The sequence below is a fragment of the Theobroma cacao genome, chromosome 5 (genome assembly GCF_000208745.1).
Source record: "Theobroma cacao cultivar B97-61/B2 chromosome 5, Criollo_cocoa_genome_V2, whole genome shotgun sequence".
Classification (NCBI taxonomy): domain Eukaryota; kingdom Viridiplantae; phylum Streptophyta; class Magnoliopsida; order Malvales; family Malvaceae; genus Theobroma; species Theobroma cacao.
Genome location: NC_030854.1, coordinates 35,546,207 through 35,564,572, shown reverse-complemented (window position 1 = coordinate 35,564,572; position 18,366 = coordinate 35,546,207). Strand labels below are relative to the sequence as shown.

At 34.6% G+C, this 18,366-nt stretch overlaps 2 protein-coding genes and 1 pseudogene across 2 annotated transcripts; all 3 read right to left on the bottom strand.

Moving 5' to 3' along the window:
• LOC108662075 lies at positions 6,613–7,463 on the bottom strand (annotated as a pseudogene).
• On the bottom strand, positions 11,513–12,648 carry LOC18599997 (germin-like protein subfamily 1 member 13). Its single transcript, XM_007030220.2, has 2 exons — positions 12,431–12,648; positions 11,513–12,256 (listed from the first exon to the last, which is right to left on the bottom strand). Exons 1-2 carry the CDS (start codon positions 12,552–12,554, stop codon positions 11,703–11,705), a joined length of 678 nt encoding a protein of 225 aa, XP_007030282.2. The 5' UTR covers positions 12,555–12,648; the 3' UTR covers positions 11,513–11,702.
• On the bottom strand, positions 14,614–15,615 carry LOC108660477 (germin-like protein subfamily 1 member 13). Its single transcript, XM_018120784.1, has 2 exons — positions 15,425–15,615; positions 14,614–15,294 (listed from the first exon to the last, which is right to left on the bottom strand). The coding sequence occupies exons 1-2, from the start codon at positions 15,549–15,551 to the stop codon at positions 14,741–14,743; spliced, it is 681 nt and encodes a 226-aa protein (XP_017976273.1). The 5' UTR covers positions 15,552–15,615; the 3' UTR covers positions 14,614–14,740.

The window sequence follows — 18,366 nt, the reverse complement described above, 5'->3', positions numbered from 1 at the left end:
ATATATATATATATATATATACACTTTTATAGTATATAACTTGTAATGTCTTTTAACACATATACTTTATATTATATATTATGTTTATTTATAAAGAATATAATTACTATTGTATAAATTAATTACTAAATAATATATTTTGAAACTTAGCTATTTTTTTAAATTTCATGTAACTAAGGACAAATTCATATAATCAATAAAATTATGATTATTAATTAAATTATAAGGTCTTTTAATAACTATGCTTTATATAAATTTGATTTATTTAAAAAAATATAATTACTATTTTGTATATACACTATAATACTTTTAATATATATTTATTTTTTTATTTTATATTAATATTATAAAAATGATAATTTATAAACTTATAAAATTTATACAACAAAATGTGTTTTTTGCACATTAATCCAAATGTGAAATGTTTATGTAATAGTAATTGATGTTAAAAAAAAGAGAAAATGAATAAAAAATAAAAACCCTAGCCACCCCTTACCCTTCTTTTTTCTTTCTTTCTTCTCTTCTAATCGGTAGTCGCTCCTTGCCTCCCTTAATCGAGTCCTTCTTCTGTTGTTCTTCCCCGACCCCAGCTGCCGGCCTACCACGCAACGCTCGTCAGCTACCGACCTACCACGCCAAGCTCGACTCCTTCATCGATTCATCTTTCTTTTCTCTCCAACCGCCCAGCCACAGCCATGCCTTGCCGGCTGCCTCAATGTTGCCCCAAGCCCCACACCCTTGTTCTTCCCTAGCTGTCGGCCTACCACGCCACGCTCGGCTCTTTCATCGGTTCATCTTTGTTTTCTCCCAAGCCGTCCAGCCACAGCCACGCCCTGTCGGCTGCCTCGGTGTCGCCTCAAGCCCCATGCCCTTGTTCTTCCCCAGCTGAGATTTTGGCATAGGATTTTGTTAAACTAGGTTCATTCTTAATAATTGTTATGCAAACAAGATTTTCTGCTTCAATTAGTGCTGTCTATAATTGAAAATTGATACTAGTTTATTGACTGCTTCAAATAGTTTTTAGAGTTGATGTGTTGCTATTGTTGTCTATTAATATCTTAATGATATTAGTACTGTCTGTTATTGAAAAATGATACCCTAGGAATTAATGGAACATGCCAATGTCGATGTTGTCATTAGTTTACTCGAGAGTTTTCCATTACCCCAGATTGCAATTAGTACTTTCAGACTTGACTTTTGGTGAGAATGCTGTTTTTTGGTTCCCCAGATATTTGTTTTTAGTTATTTAAGTTTATGTTTAAGATTTTTGTTTTTGATTATTTAAATTTAAATTTTATTATATTTGTTTTTATTAATTTAATTAGTAATTAATTTTATGAAATACGTAGAGAAATATTATTGTATATGTATACGAATTTGGGTATACGTTGAGAAATTTTATGAAGAAGATTTTAATAATTTTTTAATATAATCGGGTTTTTAAACAGGTTAGGGTAATTATAGGGTAGTAAAAATGTAATAGGATTAGGGTTAGGGTAGTAATTTTAAAATTATACGGATAGTTAATAGAGTTAGAGTAGTTGATTTTTTATAGGGTTAGGGTTCGGGTACCTCGAAATTATAGGGTACCCGACCAGTTGACATCCCTAGCCCTAGGGGTTAATTTTGTATATCTTGTTTATTTGATTTTATCAATATTTGTTTATCAATTGATGCGACCTAGGTATTTTTAATGATGTTATTGTGTTTTAATTATTTGATTTAGGGTTACAAGCCTAAACGTTTTAATTTAGTTATGTTTAATATTCATATGTATCGAACTATTTTATATATTGTTTGTTAAGGATAATTTCTAATTAGATATTAGGACTTGAATGGAAATTTTGTAATGTGTTTTTCTTTTATATATTTTACAGTTCGAATGTGGAATTAAATTTAGTATCGGAATGAAAACTAGTAAGTTTTACTGAAAATTTATTATAAAAATAATAGGTCAAAATATTTCCAACGAAAAATTCTGTTGGAAATGCCAACAGATTTTTTCGTTGGAAATAGGATTTCCAACGAAAATTCTGTTGGAAATAGACTTTCTAACGGGAATTGTTCCAACCGTTTTTTTCGTTGAAAATAGGCTTTCCAACAGAATTTTCCGTTGGAATTGCCTTTTCCAACGAATTTCTAAAAAAAATGGGCAAAATTTCAAATTTCCAATGGAAAATTTCATTGGAAAGCCTGTTTGTTGAAGCCTATTTAACCCTATAATTTGTCCAGAATTAGTTTAGCTTAAAATCTTCTACATGGTATTAGAGCAACATTTCTCAAAGGACTTGTGATCAAAATCTTCTACAAAGTTTTCAATTGATTTTCTTGATTCAACCCCATGGCTACAATTGGTTTCAGTGTAGCTGCTCCTCCGATCTTCTCTAGTGATAATTATCCTTTTTAGGTGATCAAAATGTGCTCCTATCTTAAGGCTTTTGACTTATGGGATGTGGTAGAGTCTGGTTAAATACCAGTACAAAGGCATGCCAATCCTACTTTAGCCCAAATCAAGCAATGCAGTGAAGAAGTGGGTAAGAGGTATAAAGCCCTTATCTGCCTTCAATCAGCTGTTTCAAAAGTAATTTTTGCAAAAATAATGAACTATGAGGATTTGAAAAAGGTCTAGGATAGTTTGAAGGAAGAGTATCAATGGAGTGATAGAACAAGATCTATGCAGGTGTTGAATATCTCAAGACAGTTTGAGCTGCTGAAAATGAAGGAAGATGAAAGCATTCAAGACTATACTAACAAGCCTTTAAAGCTTGTGAATCAACTCAGACGGTTGGGAGAAGAAGTTAGTGACAAAAGAATTGTTAACAAAATCCTGATCTGCATTCTTGAGAGATTTGAAGCAAAAATCTCCTCCCTTGAAGACTTAAAGGACTTGACTAGGATTTCTGTTAATGAGCTCATCAATGCTTTATTAGCGCAGGAGTGGAGAAGAGCTCTTAGTGGTGAAAACTTTGTTGAGAGTGCCTTAGTGGCAAGAACAAAGGGCTTGAAAGTCAAGGGAAACAACTTAAAAAAAAATGATGGAAAAGGTAGCAAAGCTGAAAAGGGAAAGAAGGGTAAAGCAACTAACAAGTACCTTCCTTGTCCTAATCGTAAAAAGAGAAATTACACAACAAAATACTGTTGGTATATGCCAAATGTCAAGTGCAGGGCCTGTCAACAGATGGGTCATGTAGAAAAAGTGTGCAAGGCCAAGAAGTCAATAACAGAAGATCAAACTGATGTAGCTGAGCAGACCGAGGAGACTGAAGAGGTTTTGTTCATGGCTAAAATGGGTGAAGATTCTACCAAATCAAGCATCTTGTTATTGAATAGTGCTTGCTCTCATCACTTGATAGGTAACAAAAATTTATTCTCCCAGTTAGATACCAGTTACAGTTCTAAAGTGAAAATAGAAAATGGTGAATTTATGAAAATACTTGGAGTAGGGACAATAACTGTAGAGACTAAATCTAGTTTAAAACTCATTCACAATGTGCATTATGTTCCTGAAGCAAATCACAACTTGCTTAGTGTTGGACAGTTAGCAAGAGATAAGTATGCTTTATTGTTAAAAAATAACCACTGTACAGTGCTTGACCCTTATGGAGATGAAATGTTCACTGTTGAGATAAAAATAACTGTTATCCTGTGAACTTGGCTAAATACTCCTACATAGCCTTGTATAATGAATATGATTTGTTTGAAATATGGCACAACAGATTGGGTCATGTCAATTATAATTCACTGACAGTTATGGCTTCAAATGTGGGAAAGTTGAAAGAAAGAAGAGAACACTTGCAGAAATGGGCAGATGCTTACTCTACCAAGTGCATTTACCTAAAAAGTTTTGGGCTGAGGTAGTAAATACGTCCAATTACATCTTGAACAGGTCGTACACAAGGGTATTGGAGCATAAAACCCCATTTGAAATGTGGTTTGGATACAAGCCATTTGTTTCACACATGAAGACATTTGGTTGCTTGTGTTACTTAAAGATACTTGATGAGAAAAGATCCAAGTTTGACTCCAAGGCTAATGTGGCTATATTAGTTGGCTATAGTGAAGTTTCAAAGGGGTATAGAATCTACAATATTGAAGCTAAAAAGATTGAGATCAACAAAAATGTTAGAGTTGATGAAAGACAGTATTGAAATGAGGAAAAAGGAACATCTGACAGCCTAAAGAAAATGATCACTCCAGATGAAGAATCAACATAAGTTAGTTTTGGTGATGACTCAGACATTGAAGATGAATCAAAAGCAGTAAGAGGAGTTAGGAGTCTTGAAGATATCTACAGCAGATGCAATGTAGCTATTTTAGAACCAACAAGTTTCTAAGAAGCTATTTCAGATAGTAAGTGGAAGGCTGTTGTGGATGCTAAAATGTCAATGATCATCAAGAATGGTACTTGGACATTAGTTGATAAACCCGCTGACAAAAATGTGATTAGAGTTAAGTGAATTTATAAGACCAAATTAAATCCTAATGGTTCTATAAAAAAGTATAAAGCCAGACTAGTGGTTAAAGGGTATGTTCAAGTGTATGGCGCTGATTACTTGGAAACTTATTCTCTTGTGGCCAGACACGACATAATAAGAATGTTGGTGGCACTGTCAACCAGAGAAGAATGGAAGCTATTTCATCTAGATGTTAAATCAGCTTTTCTAAATGGCTATTTGACTAAAGACATTTATGTAGATCAACCCGAGGGATATGAACAGTAGAACTCTGAATGTAAGGTTTGTAAATTGATAAAAGCCCTATATGGCCTAAAACAGGCTCCTAAAGCCTAGTATGACAGGGTGGACAAGTATTTCAAAGCCCAAGGACTTCAAAAAAGTATCAATGAGTCCACTTTATATGTGAAGAAATCAGATGGGAAAGTCTTATTTGTTGTGGCTCTTTATGTAGGTGACTTACTACTTACTGGTCCTGAAAGCAGTTACCTAACTGATTTTAAAATTTAATTGATGAAGGAATTTGAAATGATTGACTTGGGGGAGATGAGCAATTTTTTGGGGATGGAAGTACAACAATCTACAGGACAGATTTTCTTGCATCAAGCTAAGTATGCTAAAGACCTACTGAAAAGGTTCAATATGAGCTTGTGTAAGGAGGTAAGCACTTTTCTCAGTACTGGAGCTAAGTTTAGCAAAGAAAATGGTTCTACCAAGGCCAATGGATAGATTTATAGAAGCATAATTGGATCTCTCCTATACTTGTCTGCTACCAGGCCAGACGTAATGTTTGCAACCTGTTTGTTGTCAAGGTTTATGCAAGAACCTTCACTAATACACTTCACAATTGCCAAACGGACTCTAAGGTATGTCAAAGGAACTCTAAACTTTGGCTTGACTTATGTTAAACAAGACAGTGGTAATCTTATAGGCTATTGTGATAGTGATTGGGTGGGGTCATTAGATGATTCTAAAAGTACAAGAAGATTTTGTTTTTCTTTTGGGAGTGCTATTTTTGCCTAGAATTCTAAGAAGCAACAGGTTGTAGTTCAGTCCACGGCTAAAGCAGAATACATTGCTTGTGCTGCAGCTACAAATCATGCATTATGGCTGAGCAAAGTGTTGCTGGATTTAGGATTTGAGCAAAGTCAAGGCACTCTGATATGTGTTGACAATTTATCTGCTATTTCAATTGCTAAAAGTCCAGTTCAATATGGGAGAACTAAACATATCAAGGTTAATTATCATGCCTTGAGAGAAGCTGTAAAAGAGAATGAACTTGAGTTGAAACATTGCAAGACAGAGAACCAGTTGGCTGACATTTTTTCCAAGAGCTTGGGAAGAGAAAGGTTTGAGCATCTCAGATCGTGTCTTGGAGCTCACCAGATTATGAATCATCGGGCTGTGTTGAAGTATTGATTCCCAATCTGGTTAAATATGTGGCTAAGTCTAGTTGGAAATTGAAGATTGTAGAAGATTCTCAGCACGGGGTCGTTTTTAGTTTGCTACTGATTTACTAAACAAAAACGAGTCTTGTCATTTTTAAACTCTTGTAATTAATATAGTAAAATAGGATGTATGTGTCATTTGAGTCTTTTGTTGTAGGCTTAACAGCCACGTTTTACTGGGTAGTGTAGTGGGTGGTTTAGTTACAGTTGCCACAACACTGAAAACAAAGACACGTTTGTATCTAGAAACATCCTCTCAGATTAAGTCTTCTAAGGTTGAATCAAAGGATTGAACGGTTTTAGGTGTTCATAAATACTTATAAAGTAACTGTTTTGTGTGTGGCTTGTGATTCTCAGATTTGATATCTTCATCCCTGTTTTTGTTTTCCTCTTTATTCTTCAAGCTTTCTTCAAATTTCTCCAGAATTAATTTAGCTTAAAATCTTCTACAGTATTTTATAATAGCTGCTTTCATTGTTGCACTGGCCTTTGAGATTGACACACACCTTGACATGTTGGTCCAAGTTTTGAAACCAAATTCAATATTATTATAATGAAGTTTAAACATACAGAGAGGTTACATAAGCAATATTCCATTTATTTGTAAGTTTCAACAAGAATTGTTAAATAATCAGGGAAACATGTCAAACAATATCCTCATTAAGCAACAACTTAATGTGTATTAAAATAATGCTCTAATTGCTATCCCATTAGAATTGTGACTGAAGATATTTGACCACATTGATGTCCAGCTGGAAGGCCTTAACAAGAACATCAGAGTTAATTGCTGGATTTGATCCAAAGACTGCATTTGCTATTGTAATGACACCGGGTTTTGGCTACTCAAAACAGCAAAGGCAATAGCATTGGTTTTCCCCACATTGAATTGGAAGTGAATGAGACCAACTGGGAAAACAAAAACATCTCCGGGGTTGAGGACTTGGTGATGAGATGGTTCTCCGGGTTGGATGTAACAAAACCAACATAGAGTGTGCCCTCCATGACGACTAGGATTTCTGTGGCACGGGGGTGAGTGTGAGGGGGGTTTAGGCCACCATAAGGTGCATAGTCAATTCAAACCAGAGATCCGCCAAGAGTGTTCAGTCCTGGTATTTTGTCAACATTGACAGTGATGACATTTGATCCAACTCGATTTGATGTGTTTCTTGGCATGTTGGGGCCTGACAATAAGAAATCTTCTGCTTTGGTAAGCTTAGGGTCCTTGCAGAACTTCCCATTAACAAACCCTACAGGATTGAAAAATATGTTAGCTGCTACCATGCTACACAAAAAAGAAAAAAAAGAGAGAAATTCTTTCTAATTTGTAGTAGTATTTTTGTGCAGAACTGTTGCCTCTTTTCTGGGCTGAGTTCCTTTATTTTAGTCATTGACATAAATATATTCAATACAAGTTCAAACAAAGAGTGGACATACCTCCATCCTTGGGGCCATTGATTGCTACATAGAAGTCCTGAAGAGGGCTAGGGTCAGAGGTAGAGGCAAATAAGGAAGCCAGAGCCAAGAGAGAAAATGCTACTGATAGGAAATGAACACCTTTCATCTTGGTAAGGCGGCTTTCTAGCTTAAATTCTTGCAAGTTTAATTGCTTTGGAGGGATGATGATGAATCTTTCCTGAGAACTTGCCTATGTATAGATTTATGGAGTCTTTGAACAACTCAATGCCTTTTCATTTTATTTTTCCAGGAAAATGGCTTACCACGTCTACAGTGTTTTTTTGTTAATAAAAAAAATTCTTAATGAATCCTTCTTTGGCAGCCATTCATGTCATGTATATACATCTTCAATAAATTAATTCCCTCTTTGTCATTACCTCATTCCTGACATATCATGTATTTCTTAAATATTTTTACTGAATTTAAATTGAGACAAATTCATTGACTTCAGCATATTTCTAATGTTGGTGGGGCTGCCGACGCTCCATAAAATTTAACTTGTAATTAAATGAGGTTAAGAATGGTCCTTGTTCACAAATACTGCCATTGAGGAGCGGCAGGTAGCTCATGCCGCTATCGATTCACATAAGACGGTCTTGCACATTCTTTGGTTAATGTATTACCATGTTTGCGTGGCTTTACTTGTTAGAAATAATGGATTTCCTGGGCTATGTAATCTGCTCAAGTAAAAGTTTGCCGGTTATTGCTGGCATTTTGTACTATATCTGTCACTGCCACCCAGTAAGAACAGTATTCATTTCATGGCCTCTGAAACTGCTCATGTACAGAACAGGAACTATTAATCAACAATGCATTCCTTTTCATGGAAAAAGTTTTTTTGGTTTCTTATTTTTTTTTCTGATTCAATCTTTTAATGGTGAAACAGGGCGGCAAACAATTGATACCCAGAGTTCTAGCAACAGGCCAGCAAACCTCACTTGGAAATAAATAGCATGGCTTAAGAAGTATACTGATGCAAACAAAAATTTTGAGAAGATTCAAGACTGCTGGTTTTTTGTAATACCCCAACCTAAATAATATTTGGACTGAAGTATTTACAAAAAAAAAAAAGTAATAGATAAGCCTTTACAATTAATTGGGCCTAAATTGCTTTTTTATATTGAAGTTATTAAAATACCATTAGGGTTAATATAAATATATTATTTAAATATAGACAGTCATCTTAATGAAAACCCCTAAAACTATATACTTTGGTGTAAGATTTGGGGATTTTCAAGAACAACTTGAAGAATAAGCATTTGAAGGCTATTTCTGGATCGATCATTACAGGGTGAGTAAAACCCTCTTTTAAATAAAAAGAGAACATGTGATTGATTTACAAGAATTTGAATTGAAATTGAAAAGGAAAATCTATTTGTAGCATCAAGTTTCATGTACTGTCCAGTCAATTTGAGTCTGATTATGAAATGATTTATGGAGTTTCACTAGTTGAGTTATAAACGGTTGGAAAGCTACATGAGTCTATTTTCTAAGGAACCAAATGGAAGCGGATTCCAAATTTCCTATGCAAAGATATGAATTTTTTTTGGTAAAAACAGTGCAAACTGCCTGGCAGCAACTCCGGGGGCAATTTCAAAAATTTTCTGCACCTTTCCTACAGTGAAATAAGTTTTGAGATTTATATGGATAGAAAGCTTATCAAGTCTAGTTTCCAACACACTAAACAAATCTTGCTTTTAAGTTTCATAGCTTAAGATATGGTTATTTTAGTGAATGATGTGCAAACTGTCCAGATTTTTGATTTGGGAGAGTTTGGATTATTTTGTATAGTTTTAGATGATAAATAAATTTTAGAGAGTTAGATGGTTGCTAGTATGTTTAAATGATTATTATTAGGCTTTTGATTACTTTGGGAGGAAGCGAGTTTGTTAGAATGAAGGGCAGTAAATATATCTTCACTCCTTTACTTGTTTCGAAACTATCGTATATGTATATTTCTTAAATGAATTAAATGTCTTATTTCATTATTTTAGTATATTGAAAATAGGGTCAAGCATATGATTATTTTCTTTTTTAAGCTTAGTAATATGATGAATATTACTCATGTAATGGAAAATTGGATTTTCAAATTATTTGAATTATACATATGACGAACATTATTCTATGAATGCTTTGATTGATTTATGTGATGAATATCAATTTATGAATGAAAGGAAACCTTGATCATCTTTAAAGAATGTTTTAAGAGCTACGAAATAATCCTTGGGAAGTGGGATAATCGACACTAGAACTAGTTCTACAGCCGTGCTAACAGGATATAATAGTTAGCAAACAGCCGTGCTAAGGGGATATAATAGTGAGTAACGATCATGAAAATGATTAGTCGATACGGCCCTTGCAACGGGATATAATAGTGACAGTAACTAAGATGATGAAATTTTACGAGTTTAAAAGATTGAATCTATGATTTGCTAGAATGATATTTTAAAAATGATATATGACGATCAATGATTAAGAACTCACTATGTTTTTCCTTTTTGTATATATGATTCTTTAACTATTTGGAAGCATGATTTATTGAAATGCCTTTGAATGATCAACATGTTATATTGAAAACAATGCTTGATTCGGTAGGGTGTATGTGTGGCTATACTTGCTGAGCTGTGGTTTGCTTATTTTTTTATTATATTTTGCAGATGACTAAAGATATGAACCTTAAGATCATGTGAGCTAAGAGAATAAATTGAGAAGTTTGTCCTAGTGTCAAGACATTGTTAACTACTTTGAAACGCATACTATGTGTAATGGATATTTAAAGTTCTAAATATTTATTTATTTTTCTTGAAGACGTTAGTCGGATCTTAATAATTAATTATGTGAATATGTTGGAACAAAACTATTATTATGACTTCAATTTTGGACTATTATAAGTATGATGAAAGGAAAGGTTTTGTATTACTTTGGGACCTAATCTCACGATAATATGGCCGTGTCATGACTAGGGATTGGGGCATGACATATTTTATCTCCGAATAACAGATGACATAACTTTCAAAAAAAAAAAAAATAGCAGATGACATATGTAATAAGATATACATATATAAAGGATTTTCAATTATTTATGAAAGAATCAAGGTAACAATACAATGATTGTATGGCAATCTAATAAATCACGTTGATTTAATTTATAATCTATATAGTTTTATAATTGTATTAACTTCGCAAGATGATATGATAGATGTAATTTGAATTTAAAAACTAATTCTTAAAACCGACTTGTAGTTGAGCACCATCCACAATAATGACAAGATGTCAAAATTTAAGTCCAATAAAAAATCTTTTTGTACTTGAATCTACAAATTGTAATTGTTTCTTGTTAAATTAATTGCAATTAACCTAAAAATGCCGAAAATTTTTATTTTATAATAAGAACTAATAAAAAAACTAAAATTAGTATCAGCAAGTCAAAATCATAAATTCAAAATTACTATAAATATGTTAACAAGTGTGATGCTCACTTTTTCATCATAGCAATATTTCTTGTCAAAGATTATCATGATGGATAGAACTTTCATCAAATGATTGTTTAGAGTAAAATGTACCATAAAGGTTTGAAAAAGGTCTTATCAGTTATATGATAGAAATCTAGTGAAACCGATATACTTAGAAAAACTTGTATAAAAAACAGTTATTTCTTAAAGATTGCCGTTTCTCGTTGAAATGGTTGCCTATCATTTGCAATTTATAAGGTGACAATCCCTGTAGCAATTGTTATAACTAATCCATTGACTTCAAAGAAGGCCCTAAACTCGAAGCTAGACTAGATGGTTAGCAATGACAAAACACTTGCTTCTGCAATGCCAAGACATTCTCATGAAGGGTTAAGGTCCACAATGTTTTCAGGTCAAACGAAGACTAGTTGATTGACTCCTAACTATATATATTTCCCATGCATTCTTTATAGAATGCAGTAGCACTAGATCTCTAACTTCTTAACAAAATTTGGTGTGTTCTGGATTCTGGCAAATAAGATCCCAACTTTCCTAAATAGTTCATCGGCAAGAAACATAAAGTTAGCCCAATTCTGAAAATCCTTTGATGTTTTGTGTAAATCTTCACGTGCCAGATTCCAAGACCTTAATTAAAGTATTCTCAAAAGTGGGGCTTCCAATGAAATCTAGATAAAAGTTGAGATTTGGTGCTAATTTGGAGCAAACTGTAATAACATAATAAATCCAAAACCAACATACAGGGAGAATTACATCAGTGGAGATACATAAGCAACCTCTTTATTTGACTTCAACAAGAATTACTTAAATAATGATGGAAACATGTAAGATATTGCTCCAAACTGTCTACTGCTTCATGGATGTTGAATATTGGTCTAATTGTTATCCCACCAGAATTGTGACTGAAGATATTTCACTACGTTCTTGTCCAGCTGGAAGGCCTTGGTGAGAACATCAGGATTGATGGGAGGGTTTGAGCCAAAGACTGCCTTTGCAATAGTGATAACTCCTGGATTTTGGCTGCCGAAAGCAGCAAAGGCAACTGCATTAGTTTTCCCTATATTGAGCTGGAAGTGGATGAGACCAACCGGAAAGACAAAAACATCGCCAGGGTAGAGGACTTTGGTGATGAGACGGTTATCCGGGTTGGATGTGACAAAGCCGACATAGAGTGTGCCTTCTAGGACAACTAGGATCTCTGTGGCACGAGGGTGAGTGTGAGGGGGATTTAGCCCACCATAAGGTGCAAAGTCAACTCTTGCCAGAGATACGCCAAGAGTGTTAAGTCCTGGAATTTGTTCCACATTAACAGGAGTGACTTTTGACCCCAGTTGATTTGATGTGTTTCCTGGCACGTTGAGCCCTGAAAAGAAGAAGTCTTCTGCTTTGGCAAGCATTGGGTCCTTGCAGAACTTCCCATTCACAAATACTGCATGAAAGAGAAAAGTGTTTGTTGATACCAAGCACGCAAGAAAGAAAAGATTCATTTTAGTTATTATTGTTCTGGAGAATAGAAGCATTATTGCATCCTTGCTGAATGTCTTTCGTTTATGCATACCCCGGTAAATTCAAATGAAAACAGAGAAATTAAGGGAAAACATACCTGCAATTTTAGTGTCATTGAGGGCTACACAAAAGTCTTGAAGAGGGCTAGGGTCAGAGGCAGAGGCAAATGAGGAAGCCAGAGCCAAAAAGAGAAAAGATGCCAGGAAATAAACACCTTTCATTGTAGCTTGGCAGGTTACTAGATTCAAGTCTTCCAAGTTTTCTTGCTTTGGGTGAGTAAACCTTTTGAAAGCATGCCTATTTATAGGTTGGAGTCTTTGAACAAGTATTTGATCTTTCTCATCAAGGACTTACCAAGTCAGCAGTGACTTGGTTTTTTTTTTTTTTCCTTTAAATTTGTGGGCGAATAATTCCTCAGCAACCATGCATCTATATCCTCTTCGAATGCCCACTTCCAATGCTTACATCACAGCATTTAGACATGGAAGTGGTCTTGTTGTACATATCAAAAGTTTCCTTCCTTTCCTTGTTTGTGAACATTGGTACTCAATTTAAACTGACCTACTTCATTGACTTTAGCACAAATTGATAATTGCTGCAGGATGCCGGCGCTTCAGCTAATTGATCTTGCAATTCAAAAGTTGACAGTTTCCCTTACAGGTACTTCTTCCTTTTCATAGTATTTAAATTAGACATGCTTGCATTTGCAGCTGTGGCAGATGACACATGTAAGTAGTCCATTGCACTTCAACGGAAATTCGGGCTACAAATTTATGATTCAATAAATCATATTTGGAGAGCAGCTCAGATAAAAAAATAATGTTCTGTATTCAGAAAGAAAAAGGTACTCAAACCAATAGTGTGACTGAAGTAGTACTATTGCCAAAAATTGAATGTAGCAAAAAGGACGTAACAAACCTGTAAGGCAGAGAGACTCTGTAAAGTTTTTGTCTCAGTTGACAAAGTCTAATGTGACATGTTCCTGGACAATAAAACATATGGCCCCTTTGACTAAAAAAGCAAGGATTCTTGCAAGATTAACCTTGCTTGAATTGGCAAATTGCAAAATTTGACCACTTCTTGAAGAATGCAGTACTTTGAACTAATCACTGAAGCAACAGTTGGAGAAGTATAGATGTGAGCTACAATCAAGATATAGGCCCTTCTGAAGTGCATGCTAAACCCAGGCCTGAATAGGCTAAAGTGAACCAATTAGGCTATGTTTTTCTCTTTATTATTTTTTCTTTTCTTTTTTGAACTGTTGTTTAAGCAGAAAAGCAGAATGGTAAACTAGTCAGTTAACTTGCTAAATACTACAAAGATAAAAATATAATAATAATTAGCAAAAGATCACAGAAATCCTGAACATAAACAAAGGTTATAAATTGTCAGGAAAATCTTCTAAACTTTGTTTTACTAAGTATAAACATATGGCTTTAGAAAGAAGAATAAGTAAATGTATTTGTTCCTTTTATCTTCTTATATAATATCTGATAACTATAAAAAGCAAACTAAGTTGAGCTGATTTCAACATCCAAACATCAGTGTTCGCAACATTCAGACATCTAGATGAGAAAGTATTGGAAAATTGCTATTACTTTAATACACTTTGTCCTTGCTGGGTGAGACTTAGGCCTATTATTAAATCATTATTCACATTATTGTCTGATAAAAGTTTGGCATGCACACATAAGTTACACTTAAATTCTTGTAAGGTCAGGCATCATTTGCCCAAATTCAAGGATCGATGTTGCAGGTCACACACTCAATTAAAAGCCTTAGTAACTAATAGGTCTCATTTCACTGTGATCACTTATATCAATAATTGCTGTCATCTCGCCAGATCATGTTTTTTCCTTAGGATGCGTTTAAGGTCTTATTGTTTGGAGAATTGACCTGCAAACTTAGGAAACCTGCTTATCATGCATGCATCTGAAAGGATCAGAATTATTATTCCTTTAGGGTTTCCTTGGGAGGAAAGAGGAGGAGAGGTTGTGTGATGTTAATTGTACACATTTTATTTAACCTACCCTGCATTCTTTATTTGCCAAATTTATAGTCTTTTTTCCTAACTGTACTGATTAACTTGCCCCGTTAATTTTCTAATCAGGTCTGCAAATATCAACTTCACCAATTGTACATTTCTCCCTCTTGACAGCATTGCACTATTAACCACTAATTATAAATTTCACTCCACATGTTCAAAGGCGCACAGAATACATAGAATGCAATGTTATGGCTTAAAAAATTTTAATATATAGAATGCTGAACACAGCAAAGGAGAGGTACAAATGTAATCACTTGATCCATTATTATTAGGTTTATGACAACAGCAAGGAAGATGGATGACACATTATTCAAAATAAAAAACTACCATATCTTATGGATTCATGACACATTATTCAAATTAATTGTTGTCCCACCAGAACCGGGACTGAAGAGAGGTAACAATATTCTTGTCCAGCTGGAAGGCCTTGGTGAGAACATCAGGATTGATGGGAGGGTTTGAGCCAAAGACTGCCTTTGCAATAGTGATTACTCCTGGATTTTGGCTGCTGAGACCAGCAAAGGCAACTGCATTAGTTTTCCCTATATTGAGCTGGAAGTGGATGAGACCAACTGGGAAAACAAACACATCTCCAGGGTACAAGACTTTGGTGATGAGACGATTCTCCGGGTTGGATGTAACAAAGCCAACGTAAAGTGTGCCCTCTAAAACCACTAGGATCTCAGAGGCACGAGGATGAGTGTGAGGGGGGTTTAGGCCTCCGTACGGAGCATAGTCAATTCGAGCAAGAGATATGCCAAGAGTGTTAAGTCCTAGTATTTGTGCAACATTGACCTGAGTCACAGTTGATCCCACTGGATTTGATGTGTTTCTGGGGATATTGAGCCCTGAATAGAAGAAGTCTTCTGCCTTGGCAAGCTTTGGGTCCTTGCAGAACTTCCCATTTACGAACACTGCATCAATGAAAGTAATGTTCGTTAATTATGAAGAAAACTATTGCTGGGAATGGAAATTATAGTCATTGACATAAAATAATAATTAACATGAAAGTCCTGAGAGACAAAACGTAATACTATAACATACCACCGTCCTTGGTGTCATTGATGGCTACACAGAAGTCTTGGAGAGGGTCAGGGTCAGAAGCTGAGGCTAATGACCAAGCGAAGGCCAAGAAGGCAGAAACTACAAGGAAAAGTTGAACTCCTTTCATTACAATTCCGCTGGAAGGAAATCTATCCTACGTTGTGGAGCTGTATGCTACTACTTGGGAGCGGGGTGAGAAATCGTGCATGGCAAAAAGTTCTATTTATAGATGGAAAACAAATGAATTGGTCCTTGTTTCCTCTCAATGAAGTTGGTGACTACTGGCATGTGCCTTTACAACTAGTTATTTTCTATTTTCTATTTTCTAGTCCCGTTTTCCTCATCCATGGCTTACATCATTTTAATATTGTCGGGGAACAGGTCATAATTCACTTAAGACTTCTATGTATCTTTCCTATATTTTTCTTTTTGGATTGAAGTTTGATGCGTTGATTGATTCTGTGTTGCCTTTGTGGAAAGAAATGCTAGAAACAAGTTCATATTTGATAACCTGCAGTTGGGGTATAATTCTCCACATTATGAAAAAGTCATAACTTATTTGCCACTTCTTTGAAAGTACAAACATTTATAAAAAATTTGGATTAGGTAGCAAATGAATGTTTCCCTAGTAAATAAGTTTATAGATATTTAGGAAGTGCATCACATACCATCAAATATGAATTGATCATAAACAGTTTTGCATTGTCTTCTTCATACCTTAAACTTTTTCTTTTTTTTTATTCATTATTTGAGTGAGATAATTGATTTATATCTGGAGTTGCTGCAAATAGCCGGCAAAGTTTTGTCTGTTGAACTCAATTCATTCCTTATAATTAGCATGATCTAAGAAGTGCTAATGAGACAAAAACTTATGCCACATTGAAGGTTTCTAACTAATCAACATATTATATATTTTCAGTTGACAAAGTCTAATCTGACATGTTCATTAATAGTCAAACATATTACATCTGTGCTTATCACATTCACAACATTAATAATTTTTTTGCAAGTTCAATTAACCATGCTAGACTCAAACATCTTCAATTAGCCAAAAATTAATTAGGGCTGCCTTGAATTGATCTTAGAATTGGCAAAACTGTGGCTGGAAGAAACTGTTTCAAGATTGTGGGTGATGACTCAGTTGTAACTCTTATAGACATGAATAATCTTTTAGCATTGAGGTGAGTTGGTGATTTCTTTATTTGGTGATCTAACCAAGGAAGCCTAATGGCAAAATAGAAAGTGATTAATTATCTTGCATAACATTATTAATGAACAATAAGAATAGTTGTTAAAAGTATTGGTAGGTGATAATGACATTGAGCTACAAAAAAATTATCAACAGATTATACTATGCAGATCCTGTTCAATGGATTGCAACTTGCAATTGTGACCGTGTAACGTGTAATGACTCAAATTTGCCTAGTCAGTCTTCCAGACGTGAAAAAAAAAAGGTAAGCTTGAAGACTTCTGTAACTTCAAAGACTTTGAATCATATTTATGTGAGAGATCACATGTTATTATTTAATACAAATTTGTTGCTGACATTATATATGTATCCTTTGTAATTAATCAGTTTATCTTATGATGTGTTCTGAGAAGCGTTTCATATTTTCATGGCAGCTTCTACCTATCATCAGATTAATATTAGGCAAAGAAGCATACGTAGTTAATTAGATGCCACAAGAAATTAAGAGCAGAAGCATTTCTCTTGACATTTATAGGGACTTGTCTTTCAAATTTGTCATGACTCATGAGTTCTTGTAAGATCACTCAATTTTAAAACAACTGAATTACTGAAAAAGGCAGAAACAGAAAAGGGAGTAAAGGAGCAAGTAACCAACATGGTGATTGTGCAAGGCCCTGAGCTAACAGATGAAGTAGATAGCTGTGGCAAAATGTAGCAGCAAGGGCAAGGCATTTGTACTTTAATATATGGACAAACTGACAGCTTCGGTTTAGGCTCATACACCAGTATTCAAGATCTAATTACATCAATAAGCAACTGACTTCACCGAGTCACAAAATCAATTCATTACAGATTTAACTCTTTAGTATCCTAATGGATATATTCCAATTCTAGATTGTCTAACAACTCATCAACTTGTCTGGCCATTAAAGAAAATAAAAATAAAAAACCTTAGTTAGTTTCACAAGCATACTGAGAGAACGTTCTGCACCTCAAATTTTTTTTCCACCTAATATCTACCAGGTTACTCTATAAAGTGAGGGACATGTCTTGTCTTCTTAGTGATGTTTTGGACACAATTAATTGGATCGAAGTTGAACATACCAACTTATCTAACAGGTAAGGCATTTGGTTTTGTAGAATTCCACCTTCAGAATTATTTTATATGCAGTGTACCTTGCAGGGGAAGGCAGGGTTTGGTGTTGAATATGTAATTGATTCAACCCCAAGAGTCAGCAAATTAATATCCTGTCTAATTTTCACCCTAATCTGATTTCTCTGGTTATAATGTTATGTTGAAGTAGTTCATATCTCAACCTCTTCATCAGACAATGTTTATCATTACTAGTGCACACCTCAGACCACTGGGTAATCAACCTCTCATTTTTGCACTGTATTTTGACACTCGCAAAAGAATACAAAGTATATTGCTTCAAAGTTACTTGACTTGTATATGTAAAATTCTATCTGCTTTTTACCTTGCATACACATGTGAGCATGAGAGAGAGATTGCAAATTGACGTATATATATTATGATTTTTATACCCAGAATGATCACAAGGACAGAGGAGACTGGAGAGGTCCATCATCAACCAGCCTGTTTATTGTATTACAGTAAGTAGAATAATATGACTTTCATGTAGAAAATTAATGGCAACATTATTCAAAACAAGCAACAAACTTCTGGGTTTTGACTTGGCTCTTAAATTAGTTTTTAATCTGACCAGAACCGGGACTGAAGATAGCTAACCAC

Bases quoted from the DNA above. Each gene is read 5' to 3' on its own strand.
- LOC18599997 (XM_007030220.2), bottom strand. From the start codon at position 12,554: ATGAAAGGTGTTTATTTCCTGGCATCTTTTCTCTTTTTGGCTCTGGCT. The intron at 12,257-12,430 runs GTATGTTTTCCC...TCTTTCATGCAG, and splicing joins CAATGACACTAAAATTGCAG to TATTTGTGAATGGGAAGTTC.
- LOC108660477 (XM_018120784.1), bottom strand. From the start codon at position 15,551: ATGAAAGGAGTTCAACTTTTCCTTGTAGTTTCTGCCTTCTTGGCCTTC. The intron at 15,295-15,424 runs GTATGTTATAGT...TCATTGATGCAG, and splicing joins CAATGACACCAAGGACGGTG to TGTTCGTAAATGGGAAGTTC.